The sequence below is a fragment of the Eurytemora carolleeae genome, unplaced genomic scaffold (genome assembly GCF_000591075.1).
Source record: "Eurytemora carolleeae unplaced genomic scaffold, Eaff_2.0 scaffold94, whole genome shotgun sequence".
Classification (NCBI taxonomy): domain Eukaryota; kingdom Metazoa; phylum Arthropoda; class Copepoda; order Calanoida; family Temoridae; genus Eurytemora; species Eurytemora carolleeae.
This window is the reverse complement of record NW_019396036.1, coordinates 447850-465954: the sequence shown is the minus strand read 5'-3', so window position 1 is coordinate 465954 and position 18105 is coordinate 447850. Positions and strand designations below refer to the sequence as shown.

At 32.5% G+C, this 18105-nt stretch overlaps 1 protein-coding gene and 1 long non-coding RNA gene across 3 annotated transcripts; both read right to left on the bottom strand.

Annotated features, from left to right (window-relative positions):
• Positions 1-61: 61 nt before the first annotated feature.
• LOC111699004 (uncharacterized) lies at positions 62-11083 on the bottom strand. Of its 2 annotated transcripts, none has more exons than XR_002764660.1 (7): positions 10644-11083; positions 5053-5119; positions 4949-4986; positions 4484-4874; positions 3794-3946; positions 1921-2038; positions 62-1420 (listed from the first exon to the last, which is right to left on the bottom strand). It is a non-coding gene; the product is annotated as an uncharacterized LOC111699004 (long non-coding RNA). The 2 variants fall into 2 exon arrangements; XR_002764657.1 differs by having other exon boundaries at positions 5053-5116.
• A 4734-nt stretch (positions 11084-15817) lies between these two features.
• Positions 15818-17020, bottom strand: LOC111699027 (uncharacterized). The gene is made up of 2 exons (XM_023469565.1): positions 16855-17020; positions 15818-16743 (listed from the first exon to the last, which is right to left on the bottom strand). Exons 1-2 carry the CDS (start codon positions 16930-16932, stop codon positions 15838-15840), a joined length of 984 nt encoding a protein of 327 aa, XP_023325333.1. The 5' UTR covers positions 16933-17020; the 3' UTR covers positions 15818-15837.
• Positions 17021-18105: the final 1085 nt, after the last annotated feature.

Genomic DNA, 18105 nt, shown 5'->3' with positions numbered 1-18105 from the left:
CCCCCCCCCCTCGGCGTGAAAATAAAGTGTTTTGATCGTGGACAAAATATTTTAACTGTATTTCACACTTTGATACAAGTTTAGCAGAATTTAAAATAAAAATAATAATTAATGAAGCAATATGCCTCCTTGTGTCAATGTCAAATATAATTTTATAAGCATTAAAACAATGCTTATAAAATTACATTTGATAGGGGACTGGTAGCTCCAGTTATTTGTTAAAAATTAGTGTAACAAAATAAAGGATATAACATATATTTTTTATTTAGGACATCCCTTCTACTACATCCTCAACAGTCAACATAAATCCAAATCTTCAGAATTCTACTCCAACCTCAATCTTATGAACTCCAAATGTTCGGAGTTCTACTCCAACCTCAACCTTAAGAACTCCAGATGTTCAGAGTTCTATTCCAACCTCTACATAGAGTACTCTAGATCTCTAGAGTTTTTACTCCAACTTCAACATAAAGAACTCCAGACCTCCGAAGTTTTACTCCAATTCAACATAAATTCCAGCTAAAGTCTGACCGCTTTAACCATGTGGCATCGGCTAGTCTTATTGAGTGTCTGCTACATTTGCCCAATGACATTTAAGCCTGAATAAAAAAAACAAAGTTTTTTTATTCAGGTGACAACATGAAAATTACAGGGTGTCCCCGAAAACAGGACAGTCAGTGAATAGTTTAAAAATATTTTCCTTTATAATTAGTTCAAACTGATTGATATTAAAGAGTTATTTTGGACAACTAATGTTGAATGAAAGTTTTAAGTTCATTTCTCTCCCTCTCTAATGAATTGAATATAAAAAAATTATTGGTTATTAATATAAAGGTAGATGAACTGTCACCTATCTAAGTTAAATCGTTTTAACGATTTGTACTTAAAACAAGCAAGATATCGAACCTCGAGTTATGCTCTCCGTTTTCGTGCTAAAAATTAATAATTTTTAAATCTGTCTTGTTTTCGCCTAGATTTAAATGTTCAATAGTTGAAATCGTTCATGTGTTTGTAATTTAAGAAAAAATCAAACGAAACCGGGTTCTCTAATTTACTAAGCTAATAAGTTTCCACTCCTAGTTGTATTTCCCAGCCTCTTAATCCTTATTGGTCGATGCGGAAATATCGTCCAATCAAGGCTGATATTGTAAATCGATCCCGAACAAAAACCTTTCCTTATAAGTTTAAACGAAAAAATTTGTTCTTTCTAAACAATATTTTACCTTAAAAAAAAAATCAAGTTTTTTGACGCTCTGTCAACCATTTTAATACTCTTCTTTCCGTTGTTGAATCCCAGCTCTGACTAATCCAGTCTCCGCCCTCCCTCCTGTTTTGCTATCCCGGTATTGATTTTTCTCTGCACATTGAGGACCCGGCACCGACCTCCTCCAACATCACCCTCCCAAACTGTTCTGATATCCTGATAACTACCTTCAAAAAAGTTTAGTTCAACCAACACTTTTTTACATTTTTTATAACATAAAAATATTAAACAATTTTTAGTCTCAATTTCTGCCTGAAAATTCTACACTTTTCCAGACAAAAATTCTGACAAAGTTAGAGGTTGGTTACTTGGTATGTGATTTTTATCCCCGGAGAGAAAAAAGATAAGAATCCCGAAAATGAAAACACCCCCATGTTATATAAGAAAAACAGGGTTTTATCGTAGTAAATCAACAAAGTGTATATTGTTATTATTTTAGCTGCATTGGCCCAAATTACACTACTCTTATATGTTTTGTAATTATATTTTTTGTTATTATGTATTTTTTAATTATATATTTTATAATTATGTCTTATGTTACTGAGCCCTTAATATTTTAATCTATTAATATTGTTCCTTGTTGGTAAAATTAAGTTATACATCATATATATCAGTTATACAGATAATTTAAATTATTAAGCAGTTGGCATTAATACCTGCTAAGAACCATGGAAGCACAGTGTAGAAATAGTCCATTCTTAAAGGAACTCTCATCTCCCTACAGATATCCTCAGCACCCCAGAACTCCACCAAATTCTTTTGCTTGGTCTTTATCTAGAGAAGGACCACATTATAACTGCTTCGGTGCAGAGTTCTATACATACTTATAGTTTAATGAGTTAAATAATATTTTATGATATAAATTTCTAAATTTAAATATAAATTTCAGTTTCTTATAATTTTAATTTATTAAAAGCAATTATATATATATTCTAGCTTGGGAACCCAGCGCTGCTCAGGTTACTAAAAATTACTCTCGCCGTATACCTGCAATTGAACAATTTTACCGGAAAACTAAATTTTTGCCATTAATGTTGACCCACTCAACTTAGAATCATAAAACCAAGCTAAGAACATTTCCGTGGGAATCACAGGTTCCCCAATCAAAATTTGAGATAAATCAATCAAGGGGTTACTGAGTTATGATCGGACAAACAAACAGACAGATAAACAGAGATTAAATATATGTATTCTAGCTTGGGAACCCAGTGCTGCCAAGGTTACTAAAAAATACTCCCGCCATTTACCCACACTAAAATGAACCAGGAAACTAAATTTTCACTATCAAAGTCGACCCACTCAATTAAGAATCTTAAAACCAAGCTAAGAACATTTCTGTGGGGTTGGTTCCCGAATCAAAATTTGAGGCAAATCGGTCCAGGGGTTCATGAATTATGATCGGACAAACAACCAAACAGACAAACAGAAATTACAGCTTTATAAATATAGATAAAGAATTTGATATTTTAAGGTGTATTACAAAAAAAAACTTGTTTTGTTTTGGAATTTATATTGGTCTAAGAGGTCAAAACTTTTGTTTGATATAACGCTAATCTAAATACAACACTTGGTCCTTGCAACTATTGCTACAAGATATTCAAGAGGAATCAATTTAATATTTCGGACACGGCCCGCTGATACAATACATGAAATTCAATTTACACTTTTCTGGACCAACATACATGTAATTTTGTGGGTGTCCTTTACTACTGTTATAGCTCAGTGGATCCTAGATTTTTGAAAATTTTTTTGAATCCCTGCATAGTAATACTAAAATTTCACTCTAACAAATTTTATTCTGGCTATCTTTCATTCTTTAAAAATAAGTTTTAATATTAAAAGTTTGAAGTGAAGTTCAGGGGACAAATCAAAGAAGAACTTTGGTAGATCATGGGCCCTGAAGTAAGCAGAACTGAGTTACTGTAGCTAAAACTTTGTAAACTTAATATTGCCTCCAAAGAGTTGGGTAGCATTAAATGGTTCTTGTTTAAAGATTTCTAAAACGTGGTCAATCTTTTAATATTTTGAATTGAGATTTTTATCTGTCAAACAAAACCTGCTTTGCAAGTAATACTTCTATAGAAAACATGATTGTTTACATAAAACTTTTTGGTCAATGATAATACAGAAAGGTTTTCCAGTGTTTCAGTATTGTTTAATTTAAGACTAAAAACAGGACTTTTTAGTCATTTTAGAAATTATAATTTGTTTATTTCTAAAAAAGTTATTTTATTCCTTTAATTTCTGAATTCAGTATTTTGATTTTAACTTTCAATTGTTGCTCTATCTGCAGCCTCTTCTAAAATTAACGAATATTAGCAGATTTATCTTTTTTTTAACGGATTTTGAAAATTGAATATTTTAGAGCCAAATTCTTTATTTATTACAATCCATAATTTTTTTATTTAAATATGACAATAATGCGGTAAAACTGTACATTTACCTAGTTTTCTGTTTTCAATATTATAAGGTTTTAGAACAACACTTTTTGTATTAACCAATAACTTAAAAGACAATATCTATCCCTACCTCAAGTTCCTTTGACAACTCAGAAAACATTTCCTTCATCTGTAGATTAAAGATTGGGGTTATATAATTCCCCTTTTCATCATAACATCCTTTGACATTAGGGGTTAGACAGGAAATATATATCCCCCTGGTTTCTGTATCATCATGCAAGCCCTGAATAAACAGGAAATTATTAGAAAGGGGTGAACATAAACAGATGTAAATAAGTTTAAATAGTTACTATTTAAAGGGGGGGGAGGAGGATTGGGTAGGGGTTCTCCTTGAAAAAAATGCAACACATTTTCTAGAAATCAAGGCTGGCCTTTATACAGTTTTGGTCTTTTTTTACCATTTTCTGCTGAATTGTCAGTCAAATTGTAAAGGTTTTTAAAGTGTCCGTTTGTATAGCAATATATGTCTAACCATAGGGCAAGGGAATTTAGCTAAGCTTGAATTTTAATAATTTCATTAATTTTATCAAACATTCTGAATAAAAACATAAAATCTTGTTGTGCAATCTTAGTTGCTAGATTTTAATAATTATGGAATGAGTTCTGTATTTATTAAATATTTAATTATACTAAATATTACACACTTTACAAGACCTCTGGTCTATGGGAAACAGTTTATATACATATTTCTTTAAAAAAGCATCAGGAAAAAGTAAAAATGGTAATTTTGATTTATATATAATATTATAAAGGATTCTACCTCAAGCCTCTTCAGAAATTTAGAAAGACGAACCATCACTGGCAGAGAGAAAACAAACATCAAAGTAGAAAATATCTGATAATCTTATTGATTTCATTATCACAGTCATGATTCAAACTATTTTCAGAAGAAAATAAAAATATCAATGAATTTAGCAGTAGCTTAGTAAACAAATATATTAGTTATAAGAAAGAAATAATAGCAAGTTAAGTTATACTACATTTAGAGGACTATAAAGACGTAAGTATAAATTTTCTACAAATAATACCACTCCCCTACACATTAACTTCTTGGTGGCTTTCCTCCTTTCCCCATCCCCATCCATCCAATTCACTTCTCCCCTGTCCACATCCATTATGTTGAAATAACATAAAATTGTTGGTCTTAAATTCTAAAATATTTATAGATTGTAGACTGGGTTTGGCATATGTAGATCAGTGGACTCATTGTATTGTGTAGATATACCTCTTCTCTTTCATCATCACTACTTCCATCATCAGGATCTAGAAAAAATCCTTATTTCTATTGATATTTGAATAGAAATCGAATATTTATATATATTTACTCACCCGGCTCATCATGCAATTCATGCTTCATTTTCTCCCCAAAGCAGTCTTTATCAATTTGATCACCCTGCTTGAAAATCTTATATTAATGGAAAAATAATGAAACTATACAATACACCCTTAAATATCTAAGTAGAGGGAATTAGGAAATCACATTAAATCTTTAGTAGAAAACTGTGGGGAAAATTTTCCATGTTGCAATGTAATATATATAAGGTGTGAGTCAGTTGCTTACCCCCTTCGGAAGAGTACGGACCTCTCTTATAGCAGTCCCAGCTTTACAGTTTGGGGGACCACTGCATTTAGTTGCCCATGTTGTATCCAAAAAAGAGTAATATAAAAGGGAATAAAACAACTCAATGTTAAAAGAACTATTTGGAGAGGCCTCAAAACATAGAAAAAATAAACAAGAAGAAAAAAAGAAAATCTAACAGAAAATAAATGAAAGGGAATCTTTGATGTCAAGCTTTACATTGTCAAATTTTGCAATAACAATTGATGCCAACATGAGAGAAGGGGCTAGAAACGTCCCCCCCCCCCTCTGTTTATTTTACCCTGAGTAAAATTTTCAAGAAAATGAGTTGCCGCTGAGTTATATAACACATGTGCAAACAATACAGAGTTCAGAAAAAGGAAAGCAAACCAGCTAAGCTCAACTCAACACAGAAAGTTCAGAAAAAAACAAGATCCTCTAAACATATTTCTTTTCTGTAGAAGTGGCATACTACAAGGCTATCAAAAACATTTTTTTTTTTCAAAATTAGATGAAATAAGATTGAAAGATGTATGAACAAGAACAAAATGAAGAACAAGAAATATAGAAATTTAAAAATATTTTTGGCTGATATTATATAAATATTTAAAGAATATTGCAAAATTTAATTAAAATAAATTATTAAAGTTTAATAAATAAGGCGTGAGTAAAGAATGTGTGTTTATTAACCCTCAAAGGACCAACAGGGGGGTCAAATTGACCAATGTTATTGTTTTTACTCTCTAACTAAAAAAACACCCTACAAACCCTCTTTGCAAATTTAGTGCAACTTTTTTTTTTGAAAAATGTTTTGATTAAAAAATTTTTTTTTCAAGATTATGTTTTTAAAAAAATGACAAAAATGACCCCTTGTCAGGGTTTTTCCAACAAAATTTCACTTTTAGCAGCAAAAGTCCTCCAATAACAGTAAGGAATTTCAATATTTTCAAATAATCAATTTTTAGAGACCCCATGAAATTTTAAAAATAGTTCATATAATTATAAAGAAAAATATAGATTAGGGGGAATGCAGAAAAAATACAGAGGTATGTTGCATAGTAATTTAAAGTTTGAAAGATTACAAGGTACACCAAATAGCTCAGTAAATATTACTTTCTTGCACATATTCCATAATAGTTTATATTACAATTAATAATGATAGATTAATTCAAGATAAGAAGAAAAAAAGTATTAAAGCAATATAGATACAAAATCATAATCTATGTAAATACTTTACTTGTCTGATTGTCTGTCTGTTTGTTTATATCCAATAAACATCTAAAAGGCTGAACTGATCAGGCCTAAATTTTGTGTGGGACCTAACATAACCACAAGGAAGGTTTTTGTATTTGTTTTGTATAAACCTTAAATATAGCTAGTTAGAATCAGAATTCCGTACAGTGTAGAGTAATTGTATCCCATTGAGTATTCAGGTTGTTATCATCGTTCGTTTAGGGTAGAGATTGACAAACGTCTGGAGAGAGAGTTTGATGTTGTAAGAAAGAGAGGACACTTGGAATAGCAATGTTATAGGGAGTCAAGAGGTAGACATAAATAAGATGTACAGCAAGAACAGGTACAGCAAGAAGATGTACAGGAATAAAGTGTACGGCAAGAACAGGACTGCGGCATGATACAAGAGAACCAGTTGGAGACCATGAACAGCAAATTGTGTCAGGTGGTGTTAAGGAACCAGTGCTATGAGAACCCCAAGAAGGAGTGCAATAGCATGCAGAAGTAAAAGGTTAGGATGAACCTACTCCAGTATACCAGTATATTCCCAAGATAGTTTGCCAGAATTTTTCAAAGAAAAGATCTTGGGATAAGCCTAGAGAAGAGTGACATGCTTATTGTGCATTGATGTGCAAAAGCTATTTCACGCACATTTTGAAGAAAATCTTGGAATTTACACAGTTTGTTATTTCCTGCTATTTCATTATTTCAAGCTATTTCTTTATTTCGAGCTATTTGTTATTTCATTAAATTTCGAGAAACAATTCCAGGAAATGATGAATGAATTTAAAATTAAACCAATCATAGCGACAGACCTGGCCCACTCACACCTGCACCTACTGGGTCCCAATTCTCAAGTTTTAGGTCACCAGACCATACCGACTACTATAATGTTTACTGGCCATCAATCTCAAGTGGTAACAGAGCTACTCACTAATTAATTAATCATAATCACTTTTCAGTCCGGTCTGAACTTAGAGACGCGCAGGGTTTGATGGAAGTTGTTTTTTACTAAAACTAATTCACACCATACTGTTCAAATATTAAAATCTTTCATATTTATGCACTATGAAATGCAACAAATTTTACTTATTTTCGTATTCATGCACAATTCTGCAGTACAAAAATTTCAATTTTTCGTATTCATGGGCATTTAAAAATTACATGGAAAAATGACCTGTATTCATGTGCAATATCATGAAAAAATTCTGACTTAAATTTTGTATTTATGCGAAATTTTGTGCAAAATAAAACTGGTATAGTGGTAGTTAATAGCTACAGGATTTGCAGTGAGGTCGGAGCTACTGATTATATAAGGGGGGAGGGGGATCAGCTGATACCATTAAGTACCATTTTACCAGAAAATTATTTATTTCCAATGAATGTGCAAAACTGGTTTCGAATTGATAAATTGCTTTAAATATGTAAGCTACACTCATAATCAGGCTTGTATCTGGAAGGTTTTGTAGTGTAGGGGGGGGGGGCGGCGGCAATGTCCCTTTTCACATTAAGAAAGTACTTTTTTTTAATACGTTTTCTCAATGATTGATGATTACAACTATTACCAAAATCAAACAGGAACTGCCCTGGTCCTTTCTGTGTAATCTGTTGTAAATCCAAGATATTTGTTAAGAAAAAAATCTAAAAATTAAGAATGTTTACTATATTTTTTGGGGTGCATGTTGTTCTAATTTTTAGTCACACCAGATATACTTAGATAGATATTAACAGGTAGGTAAATAAATAAATGCATATATAGGTGGATCTATGTATAGATAGATTATGTATTATGTGGGTATTAGGTAGGTTTCCACTCTTTTTTCTCTCTTCCCATTTCTCCATGATATTTGCATCTTATAATAACAATGGGAGAGAAATATGTCCTGAGAAACTGAGAATATTTTAAAATATTTTGCCGCTAAATTTTCAAAAATTTTGAATAAATTTGACCCCTGATGAAACTCTAAAAATTTAAAGCCATATTAGTCGATGAAAAAAAGTGATATAATTTTTATTTCTTCATAGATCAAAATTTAAGCAATCAGTTTTAATGCAGAGAAAGAAAAAATCCTAAAATATGAAAAAATGCTGAGGGGTCAAATTGACTTTCTCTTAGTACTTTAGTACGCTAAAAATAGCTTGGTACCATGAGGGTTAAGATAAATCATTCAGCTTTTTAATGAATTTACTTTGTCTATGATTTCAGAAATAAGGCCCCATAAACTGTAAAAGGAAAATATGACAAACCATTATCATCCGTATGTTTATGTTTGTTAGTTTTTAGGTTTAGAATGAACATTTGAACCTACAATTCACCGAGAAGGCAGGTACAGGGTGTCCCAAAAAACATGGGAATTCAGTGACGAATTCGATATCGTCTTTATACTTCTCGACGGATCATGCAACCCTCACCCCCAATCATTAACATATAAAACAAAAAACAACAAAATTTCAAAGGATCATCTTTGAACACAAGAAAAAATGATGAAAAAGAGGAAATTCAACAAGTGATCAATTAATATTAGCCGAGGAACATACATAGCAGAAAAGTTTATTTCATTTGGAGTCTTATCATTTTTCCAGAAAAGATGACTTAATTTTATATTTGAATTCATTCTTTCTATTTAAAGACTTAAGCTAAGGACTAAGATCATTCCAAAGAGTTGGATATTTATAGAATGGAAATCGTTTGATAGACTCTCAGTTTATTCTAGGTATTTAAAAATCTTCATTGTTTCGTAGCTGATATTCACGATTTAATTGCTTAATTAGAAACTCACCTAGCAAGGAAACTGGGGCATAATCATATACGATTGAGTGCAAAAAATTTAAAATTTGTTGAGTAATAAGGTAAGGAAGTGGGAGAATTTTTAAGGAATAAAAAATTGGATCAGTGTGGAAATTATATTTAGATCCTTAGGTTGTACAAACACATCGCTTTTGGAGTTGGAGCACATTGTTAATGTTTCTAAACTTGAAGAACTGTAAACTGGGAGATAATATAGGAAATGGGGGTGTATCAGGTGGTATAGTAGACAGATTTTAGTGCATTTAAGGACAAAATGTGACATACTTTTTTAAGAGAAAAGGGCTGTAGAGAAAAGTTAAGTTTTCATCAAGCCAGACTCCGAGTATTTAAAAAGCAGGATTAGGACAGGTTTCATTGGTAATTTTCTCAATGGGGTAAATAAATCTTTGGTCTTGGACAGCATCAATATCAGTGTTATTAAACATGAAGTTTATCTTAGAAAAAAACCTTTTTACTTTTGAGATGAAAAATCAGTATTTATTGCCAGCTTATTTGATCGTAGCCATACGCCTAATTTTTGGATTTCTAAGTTTACAAAATTTATTAATTCATCTAAAGAAGAGCCTTTTGCTAACCCAGTCGTGTCATCAGCAAAATGAAAATTAATAAGTTTAATAGACATGTGCATGTCATTTATGAAACAAAGGAAAAGTAGGGGTCCCAAAATTGATCCTTGTTAAACAGAAATATTAATTATTGCAAAGAAATCAGATAAGACCCCATTTACCATAACAAACTGTTAACAATCCTTAAGATAATTTCTAAACCATATCAGTGCAGTTCCTTTTAATGCCTAATTTTTTCAACTTTTCAGGAGAATAGAATGGTCCACCAAGTCAAAATATTTTTTAAGATCTATAAAAACAGCAATTACAACTTCATTATTTTTGAAAGCATTTGCAATAAAATTATTGATATGAATGATGTACAGTCGATTTTCCCGGTTGAAACCCGAACTGAAGGTCGTATAATAAGTTATTATTTACTAGATAATGATAAATGTATTGCTTACAATTTTTTCTAGGATTTTAGACATAACAGGCAAGCAAGATATCTGTCTATAATTGTTTAAGTTATCAGGAGAGCAAGCTTTAAATACAGGAACTGTCCGAGATACTTTAAGTTTAGTAGGTATAATTCCAGTTTCAAAAGAAAGATTTAAAATATTAGCTAGTGGCGTCGACATACAACATGCAACTACTTTAAGAACTTTAGTATTGTAGATAAGTGCTAATTTGCTTTCACCGTTACATATTCAATCTCAATTATAAAAGATAAAATAAGTATGCCAAATCATACCTGTAAAAAGTCGAAACATGCGAAGGTTAAAATTGTGGAAGAGGCCTAATGGGATTGACAACGGAATCTTGCAAATGTAATTCCATATCTCCAACTCACTGGCTCCGCCTTGGTATTGAGACCAGTACTTTTAAAATCCTTCTTTATCCTTTACATCTTGTATTTCATCAGCTTTAGCATTCCATTCACTTTCACTCAAACCTGCTGGAACATCAGTAGAAAGTCCATAGTTAATTTTCTCCTCTGGAACTTGTACTCTTATTGAGGTCAGATCCTTGGATAAATATAAATTCGTAAATCTCTGCGCTGCCTCAAGAGCAGTAAGTGAGGATTCATCACCACCTCCAAACGTACAGGTCTGTAAATTAGCCGGTTCATCACTCATTATTATTGACTTATATTTCACATGTTTATCAATGTAATAATTTCAACTATAAGAATAGACTGCTTTAGTTAATAAGCGAAAACATCCTTATCAGTTTTTAGTTTTAGTTCTCAAGAAGCTTGTAATGAATCACAGGAGATAAGAATTAAAGGAGATGGAGGAAGCTTGTGTGGGGGGGGGGTTGAATTTGGATTTTAAGAATATAAAGCTAATTATAATTTTAAACTAAATATAAAACAAATTTTTGTTAATGGTTAATGAAATCATTAACTGCACAGCCCTTAACAGTTTATGAAATCTGTAACATTTGTTAACAGTTTTTGATTTCATAAACGGTTGTAAACACAGAAGACAACATTTGAAAACATCAAATTAAAGCAGAAAAACAACGAAATTCACCGTTTTAAAAAAAATCTGTTTCGTTTTCAACCGTTAATCTTTTTTAAAAAAACGGCTAATCCGTTTCGTTAACAGTTTGAAAATTAACGGTTTTTGCTGTTCGGGCTTTTCTGTTAATTTTTAAAAACCTCAGTTTTGTTAACGAAACTTTGTCCAGTCCTAATTGTGCGTTATTTTTCATGGTAAAAATGCTTTAAAAAATATGCCATATTTTAAGAGAGTTAATTGATTGAGAAATAGAAAGGAATCATCATAATTTCATATCAACATATATATTAAATATAAATGTTCGGAATTTATATATTTCTTGCGTGTTGTTACCAGATTCGTGAAAATCACAATTCAACAACACCAATTTAGGCTGGAATTGTTGTAATGTATTGTTGTAGCATGGAAGACCGAACAGTTGTGTGGAGGGGGGGGGGAGCGGGATCCAAAAATCGTATACTAGGACGGACCCTATTATGAATTATGGTAAAGGTTTATAATATTTTTGTAGGTCAAGTCATCAAAGAACTTATCTAACTTCCTCAATCTTCATAAAAAAAACAGAATTAGTAAATTTATTTCGTAGATTCTTTCATTTGGAAAAGGTGATGCACATTATATGTTTCATTGAGCCAGCTTAGACCCTGAACATGCTTATTTTTTATGCCTAGTTTTAAAATTTTATTGTGCAATAAATATAAAACAAATCGAACCCTTGTTTCCGTCCTAGAGAACGTTTTTGTAAATTTTGTACTTTTTTTAAAAATTACTTCTGTAACATATGGGGGGGGGTCCAAAAAGCGTTCTTTAGGAGACTAGGGCAGATTCCAACCAATACCAAGTACTAATTTAAGTCCTATAGTTTTGCAGAGTAGCTTTTCTAAAGATTAAAAAAGTAACATCTTTTTTCCTCTTAGAGTAAAACTATTATTTTTTATATTACTTTAAAATAAAATAAATTCAGTTTTCTTACAGATCTTTGTAGTTAATGTAAAATGAATAATGAAGGTTATAAAACAATGTGAAAGCTGAAAGGTATGTAATGAAGCCAATTTATTAGATTGTGTTTGTAAATCCCAGAAATGAGTGGAAAATGCAAATCAAACCCAATTAAAACCAATAATTTGATATACATTATGATATTTTTCTAGGGTGGTAAAAACACTTTAGGCGTGCTTCGCGCGCCAAATTAAAAGTTTTTACCCCCCCCCCCCCCTACAGAATCCTTATCTACGCCCCTGTCTATTCTTGTAAAATCTCTCCCCCTTTCAAAAATAATCTTTTCAACCAGAAATTAGATATGTTTGCACAGAGCAGAAACAAAATGTGAAGGGTTTTGTTTGCTGAATTTTTTTTAGCATTGTAATAAAAAGGATGAAAACATGCCTTTTGATATCAAGGAATAGATTTGATTTGATTTCCCCTATTTCAACAAAAATAATTTTTTCCTACAGAAGTAATGTTAGTTTGTTAGTTAGTATCAAACCAATTTTTATGGGTTTTATTTGTTGAATTTTTGGGTAAAACTTAAAAGAATTAAAAATGATGAAAACTTCCCTTTTTATGTCTAATTTTTCTTTTCTTTATTGAAATTATTTTTTACAGAAGTTATGTTTGTTTACGCGGAGCACCATTAAAATGTTCATGGTTCTGTTAAATTTTTGTTTTAAAAATATAACAGTGATAACCAGAAAACTTTGAAATAGGATGACGACTTTATAGCAAAACTTAAGTGTATTTGCAGAGGTTGATACAACGCAAATAGTACTATTACTAGACAAAAAATTAAAAAATTACTAATTAAATAAAATGGGTCTGTTTACACTTCACAGTCGTCTACCTATTACAGAGTTTTCTGTTTATTACTGTAAAAAGGATAAATAGAGTTGCCTATTAATATCTAATTTTTGGAATTTGGGCATTTTTTTCGTGCAATATTGGGGCATTTTTTTCGTGCACATATGGCGCTAATAAATTTTCCTATACGTAATTGCAGTAACATGTATCTATATAAAGCGGCGTAAATAAGGGGGGTAATTGGAGTCACTTACCCCCCCCCCCCCTAGAATCTTGTGGACACAAACATCCCCGTTTAGTAACTTGATCCTCATTCTACATGTCAATGATTACCATTAAAAGGAAAAATGTAAAAAAAATGTTTGGCGCTTCGCGTAGATAATCTAACCCAATCAACTTTAACAAAGTAACAAAAATAAATTTTACCCAAAAATCGAGTTTTTTATGCAGTAGCGTACTTGCACTTTATGTCAAATCCAGGGGGGGGGGTAAATTGTTAAAAGATCAAGATTATTAAGAATTAAATTTTAAAAAGTAAGACATTTCTCTTTTAATATAGTGATATTAACATATATACAGTGAAACCCTTAATAACAAATACATCGAAAGAATTAATCAAATGTCGTATTCTTCACTTTCTGATAATGGAATGTTGCAGATATTTAGTTTTTTAATTAAATAATTATATGTAACTCTTTAAAACTGTTCCCGCATATTCATGGTTATTTATTTATTTTCGCAAATACTGAAATTTACGTAATATAGTATAAAACTCATTGAAAAATTGTCAAGACGACATCTGATAAATTCTTCCGATGTATTCGTTATTAAGGGTTTCACTGTACGTACATTGACGACAAGAAAATTTTAGAAATTAGAATATAAACAAAGACAATATCTTTTTCCCCTTAGAGTAAAACTATTTTTTATGTTACTTAAAATAAATTCAGTTTTTTTGCAGATCTTTGTAGTTAATGTAAAATGAATGAATATAATGAAGGATATAAAACAAGGTGAAAGCTGAAAGGTAGGAAATGAATTGAAATTGCCTTTATTTGATGGAATTTGTAAATGAGTGGAAAATGCAAACCCAACTAAAACCAATAATGTGATATATATCATGATATTTTTCTAGGGTGGGGGTAAAAATAACTCTATGGGGGGGGGTAAAAAAATTTGGCGCGCAATATTAAAAAACTGTACAGTCGAATTCTTATTTACGCCCCTGTAGGCCGTATGTGCAGTTATAACTGTGTGCAACTGCACTTGTTTTTGTTTTAAAAATTTGGAAACTGTTTGATCTTTTAGGTCCAAAAAACAGATTGGTGCAATATATTTACCATGGTAATTTAATAGGCAATTAATTTCATGTTTGGTCATATGTTTTTCATTACAATATTCACACAACCTCTAATGTATTTATAAAATCACGAAACCTCTTTCTGTATTGTCTAAATTCGCGCAACCTCTTCTATTTGCCGCCAAATTCGATTTCCGTAATTTCAAATCATTTAGTCAAAATCAGCATAATTGGACAATCATATGAATCATACAGTGGTATCAAGGAAAAGAAATTGTTTGTGGAACTTTTAAAAGATAGTTCAAATACAAATCATATTAAAAAGAAAAATAAGAATTATGTCCTGGCAACCACTGTATTTTATAAGTTTATGTTATAAAATCTATATAAATATATATAAACTAATGATGGTCCAAGCTACAGGAGTACCCGCAGATGAGACTTCAGAGACGACTGTACAGAATTTATACTGTCTATATTCTTATTAGGATTCTCTGCAACTATAAACTGGATTCTTTCGTTGCCTTGCCATGTTAAGCCATTAAAAGAGAATATTCAACTTAAAATTTAACCTTGTAATTATCACATTTCATGTTTCAGGTCGTCTTTTCAGTCTAATCCTTTTTGGGTAACCCTGTATAGAACGTTTAGAACAATTTTGTGTTCTAATATGTTTAATGGAGGGGTGATTTTATTAAAATCTCAGTCTTAAATTTCAACAGAGTGTCCCAATAAATTACAGTAAACATGGAAATTGAGCGACGATTTTGAGAACATCTTTTTTAACAATTATTGATTTTTAGTAGTAGTACGTCTAATGGTCCTAATGAGAAAGTTCGTTTGTATATGCCATGATTGCAAACGGTTGAACTCAATAAAACAAACAAAATTCCTGTAGACAAAAAATTTAAATTTGTCCGTCTTCACTGTTAATCTTGCAGATACATACATTGAAGACACATCATTACAGCCTTTTACTTTTTCATAAAATGAACTCTAGCAGACAAGATCGTATGATTGCTACGCTCTCTAGAATTCGTCACTCAATTCCAATGTTTATTGGGACACCCTGTATTAGAACTCTAAGTTGTTGTTGTCTAATTTGCTGAATTTTAATTCTTTTTATCAAAAAAATGTTTTAAAAAGAACTGAAAGCAAAAGTTGGAATACATAACTCCATATTTATCTTTCTCTACTCTAACTCCCCCCNTTCAATAAATAAACATTAGTTCTCTCTATCTCTTACACTCACCCTACACAGCTCGATAAACCAACAAAAACAATAATAAAATTTAAATATTTGATTATTTACATTTTATTTAATTTTATAGTACATTATGCAATTTTTTCAGGGCGAGATATAATGCAAACTTGAAGAGAAGGGATACTGACAAATCTCCAAACATGTTGAGGGAAGTAGAACTCTCAGATCTTGAGTCAGGTTCATCCTCAGTTCTCTGATCCAAGTACACCTGCTCCAAAGAACTAGTTCGCACAACCTGCCGGAGAAACCGTCCCACCTGAGCAGCTGGGTTGGATGAAGAGGATGAGTTTGCTCCGAATGTGAAACCATCTGCAATCTGTTTGAGGGACCGACCTGTTTCTTTCCAGGATTGTTGGAGCTGAGTGCCTGGTGCTTCCAACTCTATGGTTTCGTGTTTAGCTTCTATCCTGGAGTTGGTTATCTGTCTTTCTACTCTGGGTTCTAGAAACTCTGACAAGGTTAGGTTTGACTTTGATCTGCTAGGTACTGAGCACATGACTATATCAGGGAAGGAAATTACTCCTTGGCAGGGGCTCTGTGTTTTAGGGTTGGATGAGTCGGATAGATCTACAAGATCCGTCCTGGGCACAAGATCTGGTAGGTTAATCTTGATCTGACTAGATTCATCAACACGATAAGTGTTTAGTTCCTGCTCTCTGAGTGGAACTAGATCAGGGAGGGGGTTCAGTTTCACATCTACAGGGTATGAATTGAGTGAATGGAGAACGTCACTATTCACACTTGAATCCTGAGACATGAGACCCGATACAGATTCACATTTCACATTTACTGCAGTTTCTTCATACACAACCCTCTCCTCCTCCTCCTCCTCCTCCTTTACACTCACAACACTACTCTCAACAGCTCCTGGAGCATTCTCGGAGTTGATTGCAAGCAGGATCCTCTGAATTTCTACCAGGAGTATCAGGAAATTTCTGGAGGACGGGTTCAGATCCTCATATCCAACCTGAAAATAAAATAACAGTAATTTTGCATTCAAAAAAATAATTTCTGCTCGAACAACATAGAAATAAGTAAGTTTTGTAGAAAAAAACGTCAAAATATTCTAATTACAAACCTGTCTGTGGATACTGGTAACAGGAGGAAGAGGTCTAACTCTCCTGTTGTAAACAGGTCTGGAGAATGGTATCGCCATATCGACAACTCTAGCGTCTACGCAGTGTGAATCGGAAGGGGAATATGTATTACCACTCCGCACAAGCTCCGGATGAAAACTGACATAACTCTAGTGGGTCTTGGGGGGTGAAAAGTTAGAAAGTCCTCGAGAGAGAGAGCCTCAGAGGCGGTGAAAGTACCGGCGTATCTTTCTATACGCAAAACTAGCGTCAGACGGAAGGATTAAGTACGTGACGCTGAGTTGCGTCACGTGATTAAAATGCGTCGGATTACAAAAGAATTTCTGGCGGGAGAGAGGGGGGCGAATGAACCCATTAGTGATGTACCCTGCTATTGTTTAGTATTGTTTTAACCGTGTAGAACTGTTTTAAATTTAGGATTTATAGTTTTAGAAATGAGGGTCGAGGTGGGGGACATTAAGTTCATTCCAAATATACGTATATGCATATGCGTCAAGGGATAAAATATACATACAAACATACGGATCTTGCTGGAGGAAATTGGCAGAAAGGAGTAAACGGGAGAATTGCTCCAATTTGATTTTATGGATATGATCAACTCAATCAGTGATTCTCGTAAAATTGGAATATACAAAACTATCATTGTAATTGTTTAGGGAGAAGGATATATCTTGATACATGGAGAACAAGTTTCGGAGAAGGATATTTCTGGATAAATGGAGCACAGGGTTCGGATGAGGATATATCTTGGTACATGGAGTACAGGGTTCGGATTAGGATATATCTTGGTACATGAGGTACTCAGATAAGGATATATCTTGGTACATGGAGTACAGGGTTCGGATAGGGATATATCTTGATAAATGGAGCACAGGGTTCGGATGAGGATATATCTTGGTAGATGGAGTACAGGGTTTGGACTAGGATATATCTTGGTACATGAGGTACTCGGATAAGGATATATCTTGGTACATGGAGTACAGGGTTCGGATAGGGATTTATCTTGGTACATGAAGTACTCGGATAAGGATATATCTTGGTACATGGAGAACAGGGTTCGGATAAGGATATATCTTGGTACATGGAATTCAGGGTTCGGAGAAGGATATATCTTGGAACACGGAGTGCAGGGTTCGAAGAAGGACACAACTTGATAGATTGAGTACAGGGTTCGGAGAAGTATATATCTAAGCACATGGAGTACAGGGTTCGGAAAAGGATATATCTAAGCA